At 37.8% G+C, this 21407-nt stretch overlaps 1 protein-coding gene across 21 annotated transcripts in view; it reads left to right on the top strand.

Moving 5' to 3' along the window:
- The window catches only part of LOC126321101 (zinc finger CCCH domain-containing protein 13-like), a 229314-nt gene that overhangs the window by 158097 nt on the left and 49810 nt on the right, over positions 1-21407 (top strand). For all 21 annotated transcript variants that reach the window (XM_049994147.1, XM_049994156.1, XM_049994170.1 and 18 more), the window contains exons 12-14: positions 3328-3639; positions 19710-19783; positions 19865-20067. In XM_049994147.1, coding sequence (XP_049850104.1) covers positions 3328-3639; positions 19710-19783; positions 19865-20067 — 589 coding nt within the window. The remainder of the gene's footprint in view (positions 1-3327; positions 3640-19709; positions 19784-19864; positions 20068-21407) is intronic.

The following is a 21407-nucleotide window of genomic DNA, read 5'->3' as shown; positions in this document are numbered from 1 at the left end:
CTATCATTGGATACCTTCTTTTAGTCAATTCGTGCCATAAATTTTTTTCCCAATTTGATGGAGTATCTCCTTCTTAGTTATTTGATCTGCCCTTCTAATCTTCTTCATCTCCATCATTATTCTGAAGCATTACATTTCAAGAGATTCTAATCTGTTCTTGTCTGAACAGTTTGCTGTTCATGTTTCACTTCCAAATAAGGATACACTACAGATAAATATCTTCAGGAAAGGCTTCCTAATATTTAATTATATGTATGATGTTAACAAGGTTTTATTTCTCTTGCCGTTGCTAGCCTGCATTACATGTGCTCTGTGCTCTGTGTTTTGGCTGTCATCGATTATTTTTCTGCCCAGGTAAAGGAACTCATAGATTACTTTTTGTGTATCATTTCATAATATAATTCCATCAGCATCACCTTGTTTAAGCTGACTATGTTCCATTACCCTTGTTTTAATTTTGTTGATGTTCATTTTATCTCTTTCAAGGCACTATTCATTCCATTCAACTGCTCTTTCAAGTCCTTTGCCATACCTGGCAAATTTTTAATGTCATTGGCAAACCTTAAAGGTTCCATTTCATCTCCCTGAACTTTAGTACCCTATTCCAAATTTCTCCTCAGTTTCCTTCACAGCTTTCTCATTGTACATGTTGAATAATGTTTGGGACAGGCTTACAACAAAGTATCACTCCCTTTTTAACTACAGCTTCTCTTTCATGTCCTTTGACTCTTATAACTGTTCCCTAATTCTTGTTCAGTTTGTAAGTAGTCTTTCGCTCCCTGTATTTTATCCCTGCTATTTTCAGTATTTCAAAAAGTGTAGACCAGTCTGAATTGTCAGAAGTGTTCTCTAAATCTAAAAGTGCTATAACTGTGGATTTACCTTTCATCAGCCTATCTTCTAGGATAAATCATAGGGTCAGTATTGCCATTTGTGTTACTACTTTTTTCTGGAAATCAAACTGATTTTTCGTAAGTTCAATTTTACAAGTTTTTCCAATGTTCTGTAAATCATTTGTGTCAATATTTTGCAACCATCAAACAATGGAAAATTCAGGATAGAATGAATTTTGCCACCGTACTTTATTAAACTGATGGTTTGGTACATTCCTTGGAATTATTACATTCTTAATGAATTTCTGAGGGTATTTAATCAGTCTTATATATATCTTGCACTCCACATGGAATAACTTTGTTATGGCAGACTCTCCAAAAGATCTCAGTAATTCTGAGGGAATATCATCTACTCTGGGGCTTCTATTAGCCCTTTTAATGTTCTGTCAAATTCTTCTATCAAGAATGTATCTCCCATCTCATCTTCACCTGCCTTGTCTTCTCTTTCTATAATATTGTCCTCAAGTTTGTTTCCCTTATAAAAACCTGCTTGATATATGTCTATTTTTTTTAACTTTTTTTGTTACATCTTGTAGGTTCCGTGGAGTCATCATCTGAATCCCAGAACTGCTTACGATTAACCATGTACAACCTCCTCTCCAAAATGAAGGCATTTCAGTGATGGACTATTAACATATACTACTTTCATTTTCCCACATTAGAGATCTAAAGAGTTCTTCAGGACTACTGATAACAGTTTCGATGATGTGGAATCTCCTTGCCTGACTCTTCTTTCATTTCTGAATGCTGCTTTAAGCTGATGAATTCCATCCAGGTGTGGTGTTGATGTATATAATTTTGTAGTGTAGCAACATAGATTGATTCAGTGCCATGTTTTTCAAAGGCCTATGAGTGCAGATTTTGTTGAGACTGAATCAGATTTCGCAAATTAATTAATCTCAGGGAAAATGGTAATTCCTGCTCATTGACGAGTTCTGTAATTTCTTTCATAACTTGCAAGTGGTCGATTGTGTTGTATACACTTCCAAAGCCTACTTATTCATTTGATTGGTTAAAAGCAAATAATCCTTTATGCAATTGGTGGTAATTTTAGTGCAATTTTTTGTTGTTGCTTGCCCTTTTTCTTGTGAAGTAGTACAGTTACAATATTGTTCCAGTTTTAGGGTCTTGTCTTCTGCCACAGGCATTCCATAAATCATCTTGCTAGTTCTGCTTGTATTTCTTTTTTCCAGCTATAATTGTTTCTATTGAAACACAATCACCACATTTCTTCAGACTTCAATTTATATAATACATCTCAGCTGGCATTACTTCAGTGTGTCATTATGTTTGGTCTAACTGTCTGTGTTTGTGGATTATCTCTTGACCTGTACAAAAATTTAAAGAGGTCTTTGAAAACTCTTACAGTTATCTCTCTGTTATTAACTGCTGTGCCAACTGCCCCATAACATTTTTTGCTTTGGCTCCTTGTTAGATCGGTTAAATCTAAAACAGTCAATGTGCTTATGGAGTTATATTTTGAAATTCTTAAACATTTAGCCTTTATAAAATTAGAATTAATTATAATGAGTAGTCATCACCTTCAGTATACTTGACAGGCATCACTTCTTACGTTGTTGGGTCATGCCATATACCAAATTCACCTTTAAATTGTTGGTGGTTTCAGAAATCTTTTTGTTGTTTGTGTTTTTAAATAGCTTCAGTAGTTTGTTGGAATTAACTCTGAGTTTAGTCTTATTATATATGTGGTTGGTGGTGACACATAAATTTTTATCTTATGCATTTTCCTTTTGAGCTCCGAATTCAGCATGTTTATTGGGGTGAGGTATGTAGAGGACTTGCCTCTGTTAGTGTTGTACAGGTTTTCTCCTCATATTGATAGTTGATTTCTGCCCCTCTTTTCCTGATACTTCCAACTGCTAGGCATTCTTCCCATTTACACATTTTACCAATTTAAAGGGAACAGTTTTGTGACAAAGAAATTCAGTTATTGGATTAATTAAATTATTTATGTTTTTATGATTAGACAGTGTCACTGTAATCAACTTTGAGCAGATTCTTAAAGCAGCTTCTATATCGTCTTTATTTAGACAGTGGGGAGTAGCTCACCCACTGTCTGCTATAAACTCTTCATTGATTCCGATTTTGATGGTTTCCTTTATTATACCATCTCTGTGCAGGCCTTTAGTATGCAGAAGATCAAATATACGATCTTTGTTCAAGTTGTGTTCAGAAATTGTAATTTTATTTTTCTGGAAGTTTGGACATCACCTGCAGTCACATTACTATGTTGAAAAATTTTGTTTCTGTGACACTGGTGGCATTAGCCTTTCCAAATTCCTCATACTGATACTTTCTGTTTGACTTGTTGCCATTATAGTTCCTTTAAACTATGTCAACTTAGTAAATAATTGAGCCCATGGATTATAAACCATAACAGCTATTGCAGTGAGCGGAAATGTTTCGTTTACAGGCGTGTGCCCCCTGCCGATTGGGAAGCTTCTGTTCGAGGAGACTGGGCTGAGAAGGAAGTGGGGCTCATGGCGCCTCTGGAGGATGAGTGGGGTTTCCCAGTGGCTGGTACTGCTGACTGGCCACCACCACCATTAGCTCCTCCTGGGCCATCCACTTTAGCTGATCGTCGTGGCGGTTGGGGGGCAGCTGCTGCAGACCCTTGGGCTGAGCCTCTTGTTCCTACACCTCTCGGTCGACCGCCACCTACTCGTCTTCTGCCACATGAACCTCTTGGTCTCTTAGAGCTTGACCCAGGGCTAAGGGATGACAGGTAGGATCAAGTTTTCATCAAATTGCCTTGAACATGAACTCATGAGTTCTCAGCTGAAGAATTATGACATGAATCCATGATCTTAAATTAGTCTTTACACATAGCTTGATTTTCCAGGAATTGTCTACAATTAAAATAAGAAATTGTGATTGTTGTAACAGGACTACACTCAGCTTTCTAGAACATAAATTTGTTCATTGGTTTAGTGTGAGAGAGAAATGTGATCAAGTCACCTTAAGAAATCATAACTTTTAAGGATGTTTCAGATGAGAAGATTGGAATCGTATTTGGAGAGAAATGTGTGAAAAGGAATTGTGTCAAAACCATCAAAGTGCTGCATTTGTTGATAAAGTTGTGCAAGCAGTTATCTCTCACTGATCTAGTTGTAATTCTGTTTTAATGGAATAGGACGGTGAAATGTAACTGAAACAGTAATCAGTTAACATTACAGTGTTGGTTTTTTTGCCGTATATATTGTGTATTACCTAGAAAGTAATGAATTTACAATGATGCCATAGTCAAGGAGACAACTTTCTTAGGGAAATTTAGTTAGTCAGAACACTATCATTTTTGATTTATTCATTTGTGACTTTCATTCTCTGAAGTTACCTTTCAAGGATTAAAACTGATACCCAGAATTTATTTCTGATTCTAATACTTCTTGCGCAAATGCAATAAGAATGTCTAGATGTTGATTTATATATTATTTTGTCTTGTTTGGTGGCAAAAGAAATTATCTTCAAGTTCTTTAATATTATTTTAATCACAATGGAGTTAGAAATTTATAAATCATTGTTATGTACTCTCACATGCTACTGTGAATGCACTATATGACAATAATGCTGAGAAACATTAACACAGAATACTTTATTGTGGGTTCTGTTAGCTTGAAAACTAGGGCATCGAAAGATGATATGAACATTGTGAGATTACGCGAACTTTGTTTACAAAATGTAGCGGGAATTCTACACCCTTGATAACAGTACCATAAAAGATAAAAAGCTAGCCTCAGGTTAGACCTGTATGACAGCAATAATTGTCATTTCCATGTATACAGACTCACACAAAGAGTAGTTAGGTATTATCTGTATATCTTTTAGGAAAATCTCCACAGTACTTCTCAGTAGTTCTGTACGTCCCATATCCAACCCCTCCCTTGGTATGATTCACAGATCCTGAAGGCTGTGAAGTGTTGCATCCTTTGTGGGTGATTTCTCCCAAGGGGCATCCCACACATCCATATTCATGTCCTTACTTCTTAATATCATAGCACTGCCCATGTGGGCAGAGAGGTTTGCATGTTCATGTGAAGCTAAGGTCTCTACTGGCAGGATCTCCCAAGCCAAACAGATCTCAGTGGATGAACCAGACAAAGTGTGTACCACAATGCCCCATCTCTTTCCACATCCATTCCCATAATCCTTTTCCTCAACATCTTAGGGCACAATGGAGAAGTGGATGGAAGGGGAACATCTCATGCCTGAGATTCCCAAGGTCATGTAGGCAGAAGAGGTCAAGCAATACAAACTAGCTGAAAAAGCACTGCTCTAATGTCCTTGAGCTCACACCAGTTCATTGCATTTCTGGTGCATGGAATTGCATGTTTCATATCCATGTGCCTTGACAAATTAGCCCAGAATCGTAGTGAGTGGGTTACTTCCTCACAATTTAAGATCCACGTTAAACAAAGAGATGCCAATGACAATATCTATCATTTTCCTTAAAGTCCAGTGGTGGTGGGATAAGAGTGGCGGTAGCAGGCTTGAGTGAGGCTGGAAGCTACTAGTCTGGATATGCACACTGGCAACAGGTGTTGATGGTCTCCTTTCTGAGAACTCGTGTGACTACTCAGGGATCTGGTTGTGCATCTGTGACTGGGCAGGCCTATTTAGGATAACTGCTGCCCACACTGCGGGGAGGAGGGGAAGCCCTAGAAAAGGTGGGCTGAACATCGGTAGTCACACTTGTACCTGGCTGGGAATCTGTGCCCAAAAGGTCACTCCTAATTTGCAGATGAAAACCTAGAAAGAATTATACAACTATGGCTATTAGAATGTGAAATGTCAGGTCTTTTCTGAACTTAAAAGGTAATATACCGAAAGAACAACAGTTCTCATCACCCATGTGCTAGCTGGATTAAATATAGATGTTGCTGTGTTAAGTGAATCTGGACTTTTGGGTGAAGGGCACATCAGTGAGGCGAGCTCAGGGTATACCATCTTTTGGAAAGAAAGGATGCAGGAACACGTGCATCCATTGTATAGGATTTTTTTTAAACCCTCAATTAACCTCTATCGCTGTCAGTGAAATAATTATGACTCTTCAGATTCCTTTTCCTGGAGATAGTTTTGTCACCCTTGTCCGTGCCTATGTTCCCACTTTAGCCAGTGAGGAGCATACAAAAAAAAGTTTTATTGCCAACTGAGCAATGTTTTTGTCATGATACCAACTGAAGACGAAATCTTGTTACTAGGCGACTTCAGTGCTAGAGTTGGAAAGAGAGAATTGTTTTTGAGGAAACATTATGGGTAATCAAAGTGTTGGAAAATACAATGCAAGTGGGCTGCTACTTACAGGTCCCTGTACTGAGCATGAGCTTTTTACCACCAATACGCACTTCCACTTACATAATCATTATCCACGTTCTAAACACTGGATCTCATTGACTATCTCATCTCTCAGCAGCATGATGAGAAACACATACTGATCACAAAAACAGCTCAAAATAGCAAAGATTGCTGTAGTAATCACAAACTGCAGATTAGCCACCTGAGGATCCTTGTCCATCATAACCACGGTCCTACTTCTCAAATCCTTCCAGAAGAAAATTCGATATCAGCAGTCTGCAGAACAAAACTGTTCCCTCTCTCTTGCAAGGCATAGTTTTGGATTGACTTAGAAATGCCCCAGTTAACACAACAGGAATGGTCCACTTTCAAATAAATAAATAAGTTAATTAAAGAAAAAAAAAAAACCACCAGCAAGAAGACTGCAGTGGCAAAGAAGAAAGATGACTGGTTTGATGACAACAATGAAGTGATTAAGAACCTTGCAAGTGTCAGCTGGGATGTTTACCTATCTCATACTAAAGGTGCATCCTCCATGGAAAAGAAAGCTCACTTTCAAGAGCTCAAGCAGAAACATCAAACTGAAATAATAACAATCAAGAATGACTGGTGGCAACAAAAACCATAGATTTCCAAAGTCTGTCAGATGCTAGGGACCTGCAAAGATTTTACACTGCAATAAAAAAAAGGGTCCTATTCATTCCTCATCAGGAACCTTGAAAGCCACCAGCAGAATGAACATCCTGACTGGGTCAGGACATCTTGAATCGCTGGGAAGAGCATTTCAACTCACTCGTAAACCATAGTTTTATTAGTTGCCAACTTTCTCGAACATGTCCCACAACATCCAAACACAGCCTAGTATGGCAGTCCCACCAACATTTCATGAATTCAGAAAGGCTCTAGATTGCATGAAATCAAGAAAGGCACCCTTTGAGATCATTCAAGGTAGTGGCTTGCCTCTAAAAACCAGACTCTTCTCCCTGTTTCTTCTAATGTGGGGAACCTGTAAGGTGCCATCTGACATGAAGAACTCTGCCATTGTCACCTGTTAAGGCAATGAAAGCATTTGTGGTAACTACCATGACATATACATGCTCTTTGTGGGCGGTAAATTTTTTGCTAAAATTCTGTTGAATAGCCTCCAGATTCTTTCTGAGACTGTACTTCCTGAACCTAAGTGCAGATTTCACCCCTCCAGAGGAACCAATGATATTATCTTCTTTGCATGACAACTGCAGGAGAAGTGCCGGGAACAACATAAGCCTTTACTATTTATTTTCTGTGACTTAAAAAAGGTATTTTATATTGTGTGCTCAGAGGAGCAATTTGTTAGGTCTTAAAATGTTTTGGTTGCTGTGAGCACTCTGATAAACAGATTCAAGCTTTCCATGATGACATGTCTGGGCAAGTGCTATACCAGAATGAAACATCTGTCAAATTCCCTATTATCAGTGTGCTCAAACAAGGATGCATTCTCACACCAATGTTGTTTGCTCTGTTTCTGGCAACCATACTTTATGAGACATCGTCTGGAAACAAGACAGGAGTAGAACTCAAATAAAGATTTGACAGATGGCTATTTAATCACTCCAGACTGCTCTCTAATAGATTCACAAGTCTCACTCAGGTAACTGAAATACAGTATGCTGATGATAGTGCTTCTCGAGCTCATACACCTGCAGAGCTGCAACTGTGTGTAAGTTGTTTCACTACTGCATATAAACAATTCGGCCTGACCATCAACATCCAAAAAACAAAGGTGCTAGCAGAGCCAGCTTGTGGAACTACATTTCCGGATCTCATTATCTCTATTTCCAGCACACCTTTGGAACAAGTAGATCTTTTCCTCTATCTGTGAAGTGTATTATCAACTAATTGCTTGCTGGAAAAGAATGTGGAAAACAGGGTGCAAGCTGCACATGCTGCTTTTGGACATCTTGTACATTTGGTCTTCCAGAATAAGTATCTGACATTATGCATCAAACTGATAATATATCGAGCAGTTCTTGTTCTGCCCTACTCCATGGTTGCAAAACTTAGATACTATATCACTGTGATTGTAAGAAACTAGACTGCTGCAACCAACAGAAGCTTAGATACATTTTAACATCAAATGGGGTGACTTCGTATCAAACACTACAGTTCTTGGGAAGGCCAAAATGGGTAGTATAGAAGCCACTGTTATTAGTCACCAAGTCACATGGATTGGGCTTGTCCAGCAGATGAGAAACAACAGATTTCCTTGACAAATTTTATATAGCGAAGTGAGCACAGATGGAAGTTACCATGGTGCTCCTCTGAAGTGCTGTAAAGACCAGTTCAAGAAGAACCTAAAGAGTATAAACATTCACCCAAGTAATTGGTGCATCACAGCAGAAGGTCGTAAACATTGGCACACAACTACTTTAGCTGCTGTCTTACATTTTGAGCAGGGACATAGGAGCCAGGAAAAAGAAAAACATTAGAGGTGCAAACTTCACCAGGCCCAGCACCCTCCACCCTCTATTATGTGTAATGTATGTGGGGGGAAACGCAGGAGAAAAATGGAAACTCAGATATGAGTATCAGCCGACAATACTGGAGGGCTACCGTATTTACTCTAATCTAAGCCGTACTTTTTTTCCTGTTTTTGTAATGAAGAAAAACCGCTTGCAGCTTAGAATCAAGTGCAAAGCTAGCGGAAGTTCTGAAAAATGTTGGTAGGTGCTGCCACTAACTTCTGCCATCGAATATATGTAGCGCTACACAGGCATGCTTTGTAGGCACAAAGATAAATACTGGCGCCAAAACCTCGCGTCAGTAAATAAATTAAAAAAAAAAGTGCTAAACGAGCTTTTTTTTCTCCGCTCCGAGTTTCGACCACTGCATTTTCGTACATTATCCAACGAAGTAAATACAGTCTCCGTATTGTTCATCTTCAGATATAGCAGAAATTCAATGTACTACGAAAATCCGACTGGCAAGAGTGTTTGGGATGTTTGTCAATATGGCCAACTCTACATTCTGAATTTTTTCCTACCTGTGAGAAGAGATGGTTGCTAATAGGAACCTGATGAAATGTGAATCACATGCAGTAATCTCTTCACCATAACAATAATACGAATATAAACATTTTGCCATGTATTCTTTCATGTTTGCTGCTATCTCATTTAAATCCTTTCTGCCTAATAAACTACGAAACTAAAGTGAGACAACAGCAAACGCGGAAGAATATACGTATCGTGTCATGTTTATATTTGTATTATTCTTTTGCCTAGTAGTGATACAGTCAGAAATGAAGCACGGAAACTGACTAGATTTTTAAATCTAAGATTACTCGAATTTCTGTGTAGAATTTGATGTAGTAAAGAAGCGGCCGCAAAGATTTTCAAACGGAGAAAAATTTTCGCCTAACTCTCATTCAGAACATGTTCTATCATACGCGATCTATTATTTGGTTCTTGTTGATCATTATCAAGGAAAGCAGCAGTGTAAGTAACAACAAATAGCAGTCTCTTGCCATTGTTTCGCTAATGAGGCGATTCCTCTCTTTATTTTTCTTAATTGTAAGTGGCGGTAGCATGCACAAAAGCAAGCCATGCCGCGAGCGGCGACAGGCCGTAAACACGCACTATCAGAATGCGACAAACAATGCATGACACAGTACAGTAATGCATTTTCAGCTTAGAGTGACGTAAACACCTATTGCAAAGAAAACGGCACTGATCAGATCAAAGCAAAATAAGCAATCGATTCAAACCAGGTGAAGCACGTGAAAAAGGAAGAGTACGCGTATAAATGCGAACAGAGTGCCTGATGCATAGCAATGGCTACCTGGTAAAGCTTAACTGCTAAGCTTACGACTCGAACCAAACTACTGTAGGTGTATCGTCATTCATTTGACCTAAATTGTGTGTCATATTACAATGGACCAACTTTGTTTCGATTTGGAGGTGTGGCCTAGAACTTTTCTCTCTCCCTTGAATTTCGTGTCTCAGATTTCAGGTGCGGCTTTGATTCGGGAATTTTTTTTTTTCCTTTATTTCGGGTCTAATTTTCCAGGTGTGGATTAGATTCGAGTGCGGCTTAGATTTGAGTAAATTGGTATGTAGGGACAAATGCTGTCGTTAATGAAAATTAAGTTGGGGCTAGTTAGTTAATTATATGTTCCATAGATCACTTACAGCATTTTTATTGAAATGACGAGGAACAAACAAATTTTCAAGTTATGTATATATAATTTGTATGTGGGTATGTTGGCTTGCTAGGCAATTACAGTTTACTGAATGTCACAGCCGCTTAAATGTAATGAAAATGAATGTGAAAATCATTGTCACTATTTGTGTGAGAAATGAATCCCAAATTTACCAATATAGTTAATTTAATAGTCTGCTGCACTACACTTGCTGCTACTAGTGTTTAATTAAATATTTGTGTGGAGGATAGGAATTGCCCAGGAGAAGCGAATCTGGACTACATTTTAAATTGTTTTGCAAACTGTCAAACTTTTGTGTTGATATATATGGAGTTTGGTGAAAAATCGCATATTTTTTTGCACTGCAATGCTGAAAAATCGACCATAACAGTCACTGAGTTGGGACAGACATTTATATGTAATTGAAGTTGTAGCAAAGAATGCGGTAGCATTCTTTAAGCAGGACATCAACCCACTGCTATTTTTTTACCAAGTCCTTCCATAGAATCTAGTTATCAGAAATTGAAGTAATATGCAGTTTATCTGACAACCCTGTCGTGTTCCATTGTTGATAGCCTGAAACATTCGAAAAACCTTTACAGTATGGCACACTGATGGGTGGGAATTAGTAAAGGCTCCACATGGGCTTCTGAATTGGGATACTGCTCTGTACATGTTCTCCTGCATAGTTACAATACTGTTTGTCGAAATTACACCAAGAAAAAAATCACTGAAAATAAACGAAGAAGATATGATTAAATATACAGAGTAGTAGAACACCATTGTATGTCCAAAATTATTGTGAAGCTACTGTGCATTTTTATATGAGCCAGTACATTTTACTGTGTGAGATCAGACAAATTTTGAATGCTCTCATAAGGAAACCCAGTGATACTTATAGATCGTTGCCCCAGGCATTTTATCTTATGCAACACTGTATAATGAACTCTAGGAAATGTTGTTCATTTTTCAAAGAAAACGTTTATTGTACACTATCAACATCCAAGTCCAAATCAGTTCATTCTCTTACAACAGATATGATATTTTCTGTGGGTGTAACATTGATATACTGATGAACATATTGAAGTGAGAGATATATTTTGTTCAGCATCACAGCAATTGTACACAAAAGAATATATTTGCAGACAATAGCATTATGTCCTAGAGATAGAGCAGTGATCAGTCCGAACAGTCGTTTGAGCCACATGGTGTCTCACTAGTTCTGTCCCTATTGAATATACAGTTTAATGTGAAATCTGAAACTGCATATTTCCATATATACAAATTGTATAGTTAAAAGAAAAGATTTTAAAGTGGAGGTTAAGTCAGATGCTTATCTGCACAACCATAAAGCCAAACATGGGCTCCAATTGCAATTCCACTTACAGCAGACAGTAATATATTTTTGTGAATGCCAATCATTCGATACTATAAACTTCTAATCATACGTGTGTGAAGAATTGCATCAAACCCGTCTTCAAACTGAAGACCACAACCACAACAAAACAGCAATATATGTATATTCTTTACTCAGCAGGACAGAGTGATTACCTAATCCCTTGAGGGAACCAACTTGGTCATGTGATGATGTACAGTCACATCCCAATTCAACGTAGTGCATGTTGCTCGCTCCCACTGTGAGTGTAAAAGGTGAATGTAGAAAATACCTTTGCAGGACGCTGTGCCAACTTGCTGGTAACATCATTAAACTTACTGACTGTGAGAACGAGAAAGGTATGATATTTCCAGAAGAGAAGGCGACAGAAAGTGTAAGCAAATCTTAACAAGCAAAAGCTAAGTAAGTCAGTGGAGGGGGGAGACATGATGCTGAGTGAAAGAGTATCAGTGAAAGAGTATCAGTTCAAAGCAGACTCAGGAAAATGCATACAATATATAGCTCATTAATGATAAAGGTAAATATGTTATGATACAACAATTTCTTTGATTTTGCCAGCAGTACAAGCTTCCCCCCATGAACCATGGACCTTGCCGTTGGTGGGGAGGCTTTTGTGTGCCTCAACGATACAGATAGCCGTACTGTAGGTGCAACCACAATGGAGGGGTATCTGTTGAGAGACCAGACAAATGTGTGGTACCTGAAGAGGGGCAGCAGCCTTTTCAGTAGTTGCAGGGGCAACAGTCTGGATAATTGACTGATCTGGCCTTCTAACACTAACCAAAACAGCCTTGCTGTGCTGGTACTGCGAACGGCTGAAAGCAAGGGGAAACTACAGCCGGAGGGCATGCAGCTTTAATGATGATGGTGTCCTCTTGGGTAAAATATTCCGGAGGTAAAATAATCCCCCATTTGGATCTCCGGGCGGGGACTACTCAAGAGGATGTCGTTATCAGGAGAAAGAAAACTGGCGTTCTACGGATCGGAGTGTGGAATGTCAGATCCCTTAATCGGGCAAGTAGGTTAGAAAATTTTAAAAGGGAAATGGATAGGTTAAAGTTAGATATAGTGGGAATTAGTGAAGTTCGGTGGCAGGAGGAACAAGACTTCTGGTCAGGTGACTACAGGGTTATAAACACAAAATCAAATAGGGGTAATGCAGGAGTAGGTTTAGTAATGATTAGGAAACTAGGAGTGCGGGTAAGCTACTACAAACAGCATAGTGAACGTATTATAGTGGCCAAGATAGACATGAAGCCCACGCCTACTACAGTAGTACAAGATTATATGCCAACTAGCTCTGCAGATGACGAAGAAATTGAAGAAATGTACGATGAGATAAAAGAAATTATTCAGGTAGTGAAGGGAGATGAAAATTTAATAGTCATGGGTAACTGGAATTCGAGAGTAGGAAAAGGGAGAGAAGGAAACATAGTAGGTGAATATGGATTGGGGCTAAGAAATGAAAGAGGAAGCCACCTGGTAGAATTTTGCACAGAGCATAACTTAATCATAGCTAACACTTGGTTCAACTATCATAAAAGAAGGTTGTATACATGGAAGAATCCTGGAGATACTGATAGATTTCAGATAGATTATATAATGGTAAGACAGAGATTTAGGAACCAGGTTTTAAATTGTAAGACATTTCCAGGGGCAGATGTGGGCTCTGACCACAATCTATTAGTTATGAACGGTAGATTAAAACTGAAGAAACTGCAAAAATGTGGGAATTTAAGGAGATGGGACCTGGATAAACTGAAAGAACCAGAGATTGTACAGAGTTTCACAGAGAGCATAAGGGAACAATTGACAGGAACGGGGGAAAGAAATACAGTAGAAGAAGAATGGGTAGCTTTGAGGGATGAAATAGTAAAGGCAGCAAAGGATCAAATAGCTAAAAAGACGAGGGCTAGTAGAAACCCTTGGGTAACAGAAGAAATATTGAATTTAATTGATGAAAGGAGAAAATATAAAAATGCAGTAAATGAAGCAGGCAAAAAGGAATACAGACGTCTCAAAAATGAGATCGACAGGAAGTGCAAAATGGCTAAGCAGGGATGGCTAGAGGACAAATGTAAGGATGCAGAGGCTTATCTCACTAGGGGTAAGGTAGATACTGCCTACAGGAAAATTAAAGAGACCTTTGGAGATAAGAGAACCACTTGTATGAACATCAAGAGCTCAGATGGAAACCCAGTTCTAAGCAAAGAAGGGAAAGCAGAGAGGTGGAAGGAGTATATAGAGGGCCTATACAAGGGCGATGTACTTGAGGACAATATTATGGAAATGGAAGAGGATGTAGATGAAGATGAAATGGGAGATACGATACTGCGTGAAGAGTTTGACAGGGCACTGAAAGACCTGAGTCGAAACAAGGCCCCCGGAGTAGACAACATTCCATTGGAACTGTTGAGAGCCAGTCCTGACAAAACTCTACCATCTGGTGAGCAAGATGTATGAAACAGGCGAAATACCCTCAGACTTCAAGAAGAATATAATAATTCCAATCTCAAAGAAAGCAGGTGTTGACAGATGTGAAAATTACCGAACTATCAGTTTAATAAGTCACAGCTGCAAAATACTAACGCGAGTTCTTTACAGACGAAGGGAAAAACTAGTAGAAGCCGACCTCGGGGAAGATCAGTTTGGATTTCGTAGAAATGTTGGAACACGTGAGGCAATACTGACCCTACGACTTATCTTAGAAGAAAGATTAAGGAAACGCAAACCTACGTTTCTAGAATTTGTAGACTTAGAGAAAGCTTTTTGACAATGATGACTGGAATACTCTCTTGTAAATTCTAAAGGTGGCAGGGGTAAAATACAGGGAGCGAAAGGCTATTTACAATTTGTACAGAAACCAGATGGCAGTTATAAGAGTCGAGGGGCACGAAAGGGAAGCATTGGTTGGGAAGGGTGTGATACAGGGTTGTAGCCTCTCCCCGATGTTATTCAATCTGTATATTGAGAAAGTAGTAAAGGAAACAAAAGAAAAAAATTGGAGTGGGTATTAAAATCCAGGTAGAAGAAATAAAAACTTTGAGGTTTGCCGATGACATTGTAATTCTCTCAGAGACAGCAAAGGACTTGGAAGAGCAGTTGAACGGAATGGATAGTATCTTGAAAGGAGGATATAAGGTGAACATCAACAAAAGCAAAACGAGGATAATGGAATGTAGTCGAATTAAGTCAGGTGATGCTGAGGGAATTAGATTATGAAATGAGACACTTAAAGTAGTTTTGCTATTTGGGGAGCAAAATAACTGATGATGGTCGAAGTAGAGAGGATATAAAATGTAGACTGGCAATGGCAAGGAGAGCGTTTCTGAAGAAGAGAAATTTGTTAACACCGAGTATAGATTTAAGTGTAAGGAAGTCATTTATGAAAGTATTTGTATTGAGTGTAGCCATGTATGGAAGCGAAACATGGATGATAAATAGTTTAGACAAGAAGAGAATAGAAGCTTTCGAAATGTGGTGCTACAGAAGAATGCTGCAGATTAGATGGGTAGATCACATAACTAATGAGGAGGTATTGAATAGAATTGGGAAGAAGAGGAGTTTGTGGCACAACTTGAGCAGAAGAAGGGATCGGTTGGTAGGACATGTTCTGAGGCATCAAGGGATCACCAATTTAGTACTGGAGGGCAGCGTGGAGGGTAAAAATCGTAGAGGGAGACCAAGAGATGAATACACTTAGCAGATTCAGAAGGATGTAGGTTGCAGTAGGTACTGGGAAGTGAAGGAGCTTGCATGGAGAGCTGCATCAAACCAGTCTCAGGACTGAAGACGACGACGACAACAACAACAACAACAACAACAAGAAGGAATATCCATATTTGTAAAAATGTAATAGTTTTTGTTGGTCAGAACTTGAATTCCGGGCTACAAAAGAAACCCTGGGATTTTATATTGAAAGGTACCAGAATGAAGAAATCGTTATAGGCAGAGCAAAGAACGTACTTGCAAAAAGAGCATACTGCATTAGAATTCTTTTTTTTTTTTTAAAAAAAAAAAAAAGGAATAACACACCAGAATTAAAGTGGCCAGTACCTTATTTAGAAGAATCTTGGATTTATAACACCACATAGTGAATAAATGTTGCAAAGTTACAATTGGTAAAGAGTACTGTCAAACAACAATGCCAGTCAACATTTCATTGATTTGAATGCAATATTTCATTTTGTGTTGACTTCTTCTCTCTGGTACAGCAGTAAAACATTGGATTGTCAGGTAAAAATTGAGAGAAGAAATTAAAAATCTGTGGAGACAATTTTTAGCATCAACTAAGGAACACCAACCCTCACTTGTTTATACCACTGACAAAATTTTGCAAGAAAATGGTTCCCTTTCTACTTCCACCATACCATCTAGACTTAAACCCTGTAACACTGGTGTGGAATGTAGCAAAAAAGTAAGACCCATAGTAGCAACAGGTCAAGCACCTCTCTCTCTCTCTCTCTCTCTCTCTCTCTCTCTCTCTCTCTCTCTCTCTATCTATCTCTCTCTCTCTCTCTCTCTCTGTCTATCTCTCTCTCTCTCTCTGTCTATCTCTCTGTGATCCAGGAAAATAATAGCTCATGCGTTTGCTGCTAATAGTAAATGTGTGTCACCTAGCCAGGTGCAAGCCTTAAAAACCAGGAACTAGTCAAAAACACTAACCATTAGACTGTGTAATCAGTTTTCTTTTGCTGCTGTGACATTTGCTTTAGTGTTGTGACATTAGAAAACTAGGAAGGCCATATAGCCCACCAAAAAAAGTGTGTTATGACTGCTGGAAGGGAGGTTCTTTGACGGACGAGGAAACTAAAAATATATCAGAATCAGATTCAAACAAAGAGTCAACATTTATCATCCATGACTGAAACAGCAGATGGTGATTAAACTGACACTGCTGTGGAGCAGAGCAATACCACTAGGGAAGGTATTTTACTTATGTTGCCAGCAAGGCATCATAAGCGGATAATTACAAGGTAATAACATGGTTGCCCAGTGCCACAATAATAAGATATATGTATTAATTGCTTTGAATGTCATGTGAGTTTTATGTCATTTGTATTCTTCATTCATGATGTTGCAGTTTCACAAACATTAGTGTACTTTGAGCCAGTAGCTTAGACTGAACATCCAGTAAGAGATATAAATAAAATTACTTTGTGTAAACAGATTTTTGGTGCAGATTATAACTGCTTTAAACTCTTCAGTGCTGTAGAAAAAATTAAATATGTCTGAGTAGCTAGAATATTGCAGTATTACTGTAGACAAGTGGAGTGGGATTCAACTAACTGTTTTGATTTACTTTTTTTCCGTATATCACTCCGCGTTGCTGCAATGATGGTTTGTTGGAAACAAGCCTCAGCTGTTTCCTCCACACAAACTTCTCCAGTTGTGTTAATGTTTTGTGTGTTATGAATTTAGTCTTGCCGTACACTTAGCTTCATTATGGTGTGGCACTTGTTAATGAGCATCTGTTTATTTGTCAGGCATCGACTAAATGATGTCACATTGTACTGGAGATGGCATGTTTCTGACTTAGTTGGTTGTTTGTTAAAGTGACAATACAGCTGTGTGCAAACCATGATTTTCCGAAAATTTCTATAAGTTGCAAATCATTGCTTTTCAAAATAATGTGGAGCTCAGTTATAATGAATTTTAAACGCTTCACCTTCCTTTCCTTAGGCGTTCTAGTATCTGCTGACAGTAAGAATTTAAAGACCATGCCAGTGTGAGAGCTTAACATTTTTACACATTAAGCACTTTAGTTAAGGTGTAACTACCATTCTAATAAACAGCTAATGCATTATGATACCAGCACAGTCACTTTCAACCATTTGTGGTGTAAGAGTAAGACAAGGAACGTTTACAGGTGAGATTTTAAAATGAAGTTAGAAAGTCAATTCTGGGCTCCAGCTGATACATAATAGTGGAACAAATTATGAATCACTTTTCAAGTCATACCAAACAAGTGGGCTTCAGAATACAATATGCAAATTAATAGTTCAGCAAATACTTCTTTTTCTGAACTGTAGATTGCACCTGTGGCACGGTCTGCTAATGAAGGAAAATCACCCATCTGTGATTTGGTAATTACTTTTATTCTGCTGTTGAGTTTACTGCTTTTCATCATAAAGATTAAACATCTTTGTGGAGGAAAATTGTGTACACTATTTATTTATGGTTTATGTAAACTTTGTTCTGTGTGTTTCCCTATTTAAACCATTTCTGTATTATTGTTGTTGTTGTTGTTTCTTTGAGAGAGGGAGAGAGAGAGAGAGAGAGAGAGAGAGAGAGAGAGAGAGAGAGAGATAGAGAGAGAGAGAGAGAGAGAGAGATACAGGACCAACCCTACATTTCTCAGATGTAAAATATTCCAAGAAACTGTACTGTGGTCGTCCAGCATGTCAAAATGGAAGTTGTTAATGTGAGAAGGGGGTTTACAATCCAGATATGGAACAAACCCCTATCTCAGAAACTGTTGCATTTTGCGAAGGTTTGGAGAAATAACTGTAACCAATCCCATTTTCTGATGGTTCAGTTTTTGTCATACCATGACCAGTTCCAACTTGCCTAGTGACTCACAGTCAGGTGGTGGTACACAGTTTTTAGTAACTGATTCTAGCAAACAATCACTACAAAGTATGTACTACTATTTTATGATGAGTCATTAGGCAACTTGATACCAGTAGTGGTATAATAAAGATTGAACCATCACAAAAGGCAAATGTTTGCTGTTATTTCTGAAAAGCTTTCTTCATTACAGTCATGTTGTTCCACATCCATTATGTGTAGAAGCTTTAACATGGGTTGTGTTATGCCATATAGGAATGTATAATAATTTGACAACAGTCTGTTGATTTTGCTCCACATGATATTGAAAGGACCAATTTAACTTAAACTACAATAATAGTTGCATACATATTACCTCAGGCAATTTTATAGCAGACATATTACTGTAGCAGACAAATTAAGATAACAACATTTACAAGTTGACAATGAATCTCACATGTAAAAGCAATTTGTGAGTAATACTCATGTCATGCGGAGTTATGCATTTTCATAGCTCTGCCATGACCTAGTCCAGCAACAGAAATTGTCGTCAGTAGTATTCTAAAACACACAAGTCAAAGTGAATCGCAGCTTGTATTAGTTCAGTATGTTCTTTTGAATGAATATTAATTATTTAATGGCCAGCTCCGATGAATATTAAGCATGCTGCTAATAGTGTTTTACTGCTCAGCTGTAGAGACAATATGTTTCTCTTGTAGAAACTAAACAGTGTCTTAGTATTAATGACAATATTTGAATGAATGTCTTAAATATTCACAGATTTAATATGATTTATAATCCTAGTAATAACATAATAATAATAATAATGACGATGATAAATTGTTATATATTGGATAATGACTTTGATACAGAAATGTCATTCATATGCTTTATCTCTACCACATTTGAATGAAAGAGAGGTGGTTGGTTGATTTTGGGGCACAGCAGGCACAGTACGGTGTAACAGATTTTGTATGTGTAAACAAAACTACAGTAATTTCTGTTGTCAAATCATTTGAAAACTTTTAATGCAAGTAACAGTAGAAGATTCACGAAGTAGTATTTATTATATCTTGCATGACAAAATAATAAAAATAGATATTATTTGATTCCAACTTGCTATTTTGCTTTTATTTACATTTAGTTCTGATCTTTGTAAAGTCCTTATACAGAAGGCAAGTGACAGATGTAGATGATAAGCTGAACTATAGTAAATATCTAGTGAAAAGATGTCTGTAATCCATCAATGCACCGACTAGAAAGCCAAATGCACTTCCTCTTGTATCCCATAAAGTCACAGTGTACTAAATATTAATGCTACAATTATTATGTTAATAACTGCTGTATCTTATTAAACAACATACATATGCCTTTGTTTCAGTGTTAGGATGCCACATGATGAACTTTTGGATACAGAACGGATAGTGGAGTTGAAGGAGGACAAGCTGCTGGATGGTAAGAGGTATTTTATGTTTTTCAGGAAACAGTTTTTTTTAGCATTTTGAGAATATTAATCTAATTTGGTTGGTGTTATAGTGAAACTGGATGACAGTATGAAGAAGACAGTTGATGTATCTGATAGCTTGCTTCATGGAAAGCGAGCTCGAGATAATCTGGAAATGGCCTCTGATAAACCAGATGGAAAGAAGATTTGTTTGGAGGATCCTGTATGTCACGAAGTAGATCTTAGTGATATTAGTGATGATGATGCTGATGAAATTCTCAACAGAGAAGACAGTGTAAGTTTTACTTCTTCATTTTCATGTCAGAACATTTCTAAACATAATCTAATAATAATAATAATAATAATAATAATAATAATAATAATAATAATATGTTGATAAAGAAAATTTGTCAACAGGTTTTTCGTAAGCTGCTATTAGCCATAAGTTATTTGTTAATGTACTTAAATTATTGTATTATTACAACATGTCTCCAGATATGGTCCCATCTCCGGGCAAAAAAACATACAAACTCAACTAGTGGTTTTCTGTCCCGGCATGTGTTGTGGATTGCCTGCAGAGAAAGAGATATATGACTTGTTTGAGAGAATATTTACTTCGTACTTGGCGAGTTTAGTTATATGGACAAAGAAAAAAAAAACATGGTGTAACACGTTTCCGTGCCCAATGTTTAATCGTCTAGTATTGGAGAAGTTCTCAGAGACTATAAAGACTTCATTGGTTGATGTAGGAGCTCAAATAAGCTCAGCAAGTTAAACTGTTTATATGTAACAATTGTCGGCTTGTGACGTCATCAAGTCGCTGCCACAGATTGCGGAGTCGCACCAGTATGTGTTATGAATTTTGTACTGCAGAAGAAGTGGCACTATTTGCTACATCTATATTATTAAATGACAGCCAGTCCCAGTTGCATGTTGTCTATCTAACAGCTTCCGACTTTTCAATATTTCATAATTATTGACTAAATGCTAAAGGGTTGACACAGGAAGAAAAGTGTTACAGTTCAAAAATCAAAACATAATTGAAAACCTTTACTAATCTATTTCTCACCCATATACTTAATGTCAAATATTTAACACATTAACTCATCTGTAAAGAAATCAGAAGTTTGAAGCTATTTTACATGTGGGAGTTTGATTCTTTAAAGAAGGCCCAAATTGTGTTGTTTCAATCCTCCTCCTTATATGTTAAGCTGTTTTTATTTTTTTTTTTAATTTCTTTGACCGTCTTGTACAACCTAGCATAGTAATGACTGAATCTTGATACAAGGGGTGTTTGATAAGTAATATGACACATTTTGTTTCTGAAAGCAGGTTGGTTGTATTCAGAATCTCAATACACCACATTATTCCCCACTCTTTTGGCTACAAAATCCTATTTTTTAACATAATCTCACTTCAGTGAGACAGTCGTATCCACCTTACTGGGAGAGCCGGTATGCCCACTCCACTGGTCGTTGTCAGAGCCAACATCTTGCTGCATCAGTAACCTCATCACCTACATACTACTCCCTGCACAGTGCATCCTCTATTGTGCCAGACAGATGTATGTTGGTAGGTGCAAGATCTGGGCTGGAGGTTGGATGAGGAAGAACAATCCAGTGAAGTTTTGTGAGC

Source organism: Schistocerca gregaria, chromosome 2 (assembly GCF_023897955.1).
Source record: "Schistocerca gregaria isolate iqSchGreg1 chromosome 2, iqSchGreg1.2, whole genome shotgun sequence".
In the NCBI taxonomy this organism is placed as follows: domain Eukaryota; kingdom Metazoa; phylum Arthropoda; class Insecta; order Orthoptera; family Acrididae; genus Schistocerca; species Schistocerca gregaria.
Note: the sequence above shows the minus strand (reverse complement) of the source record. Positions and strands in the feature narration are given on the sequence as shown.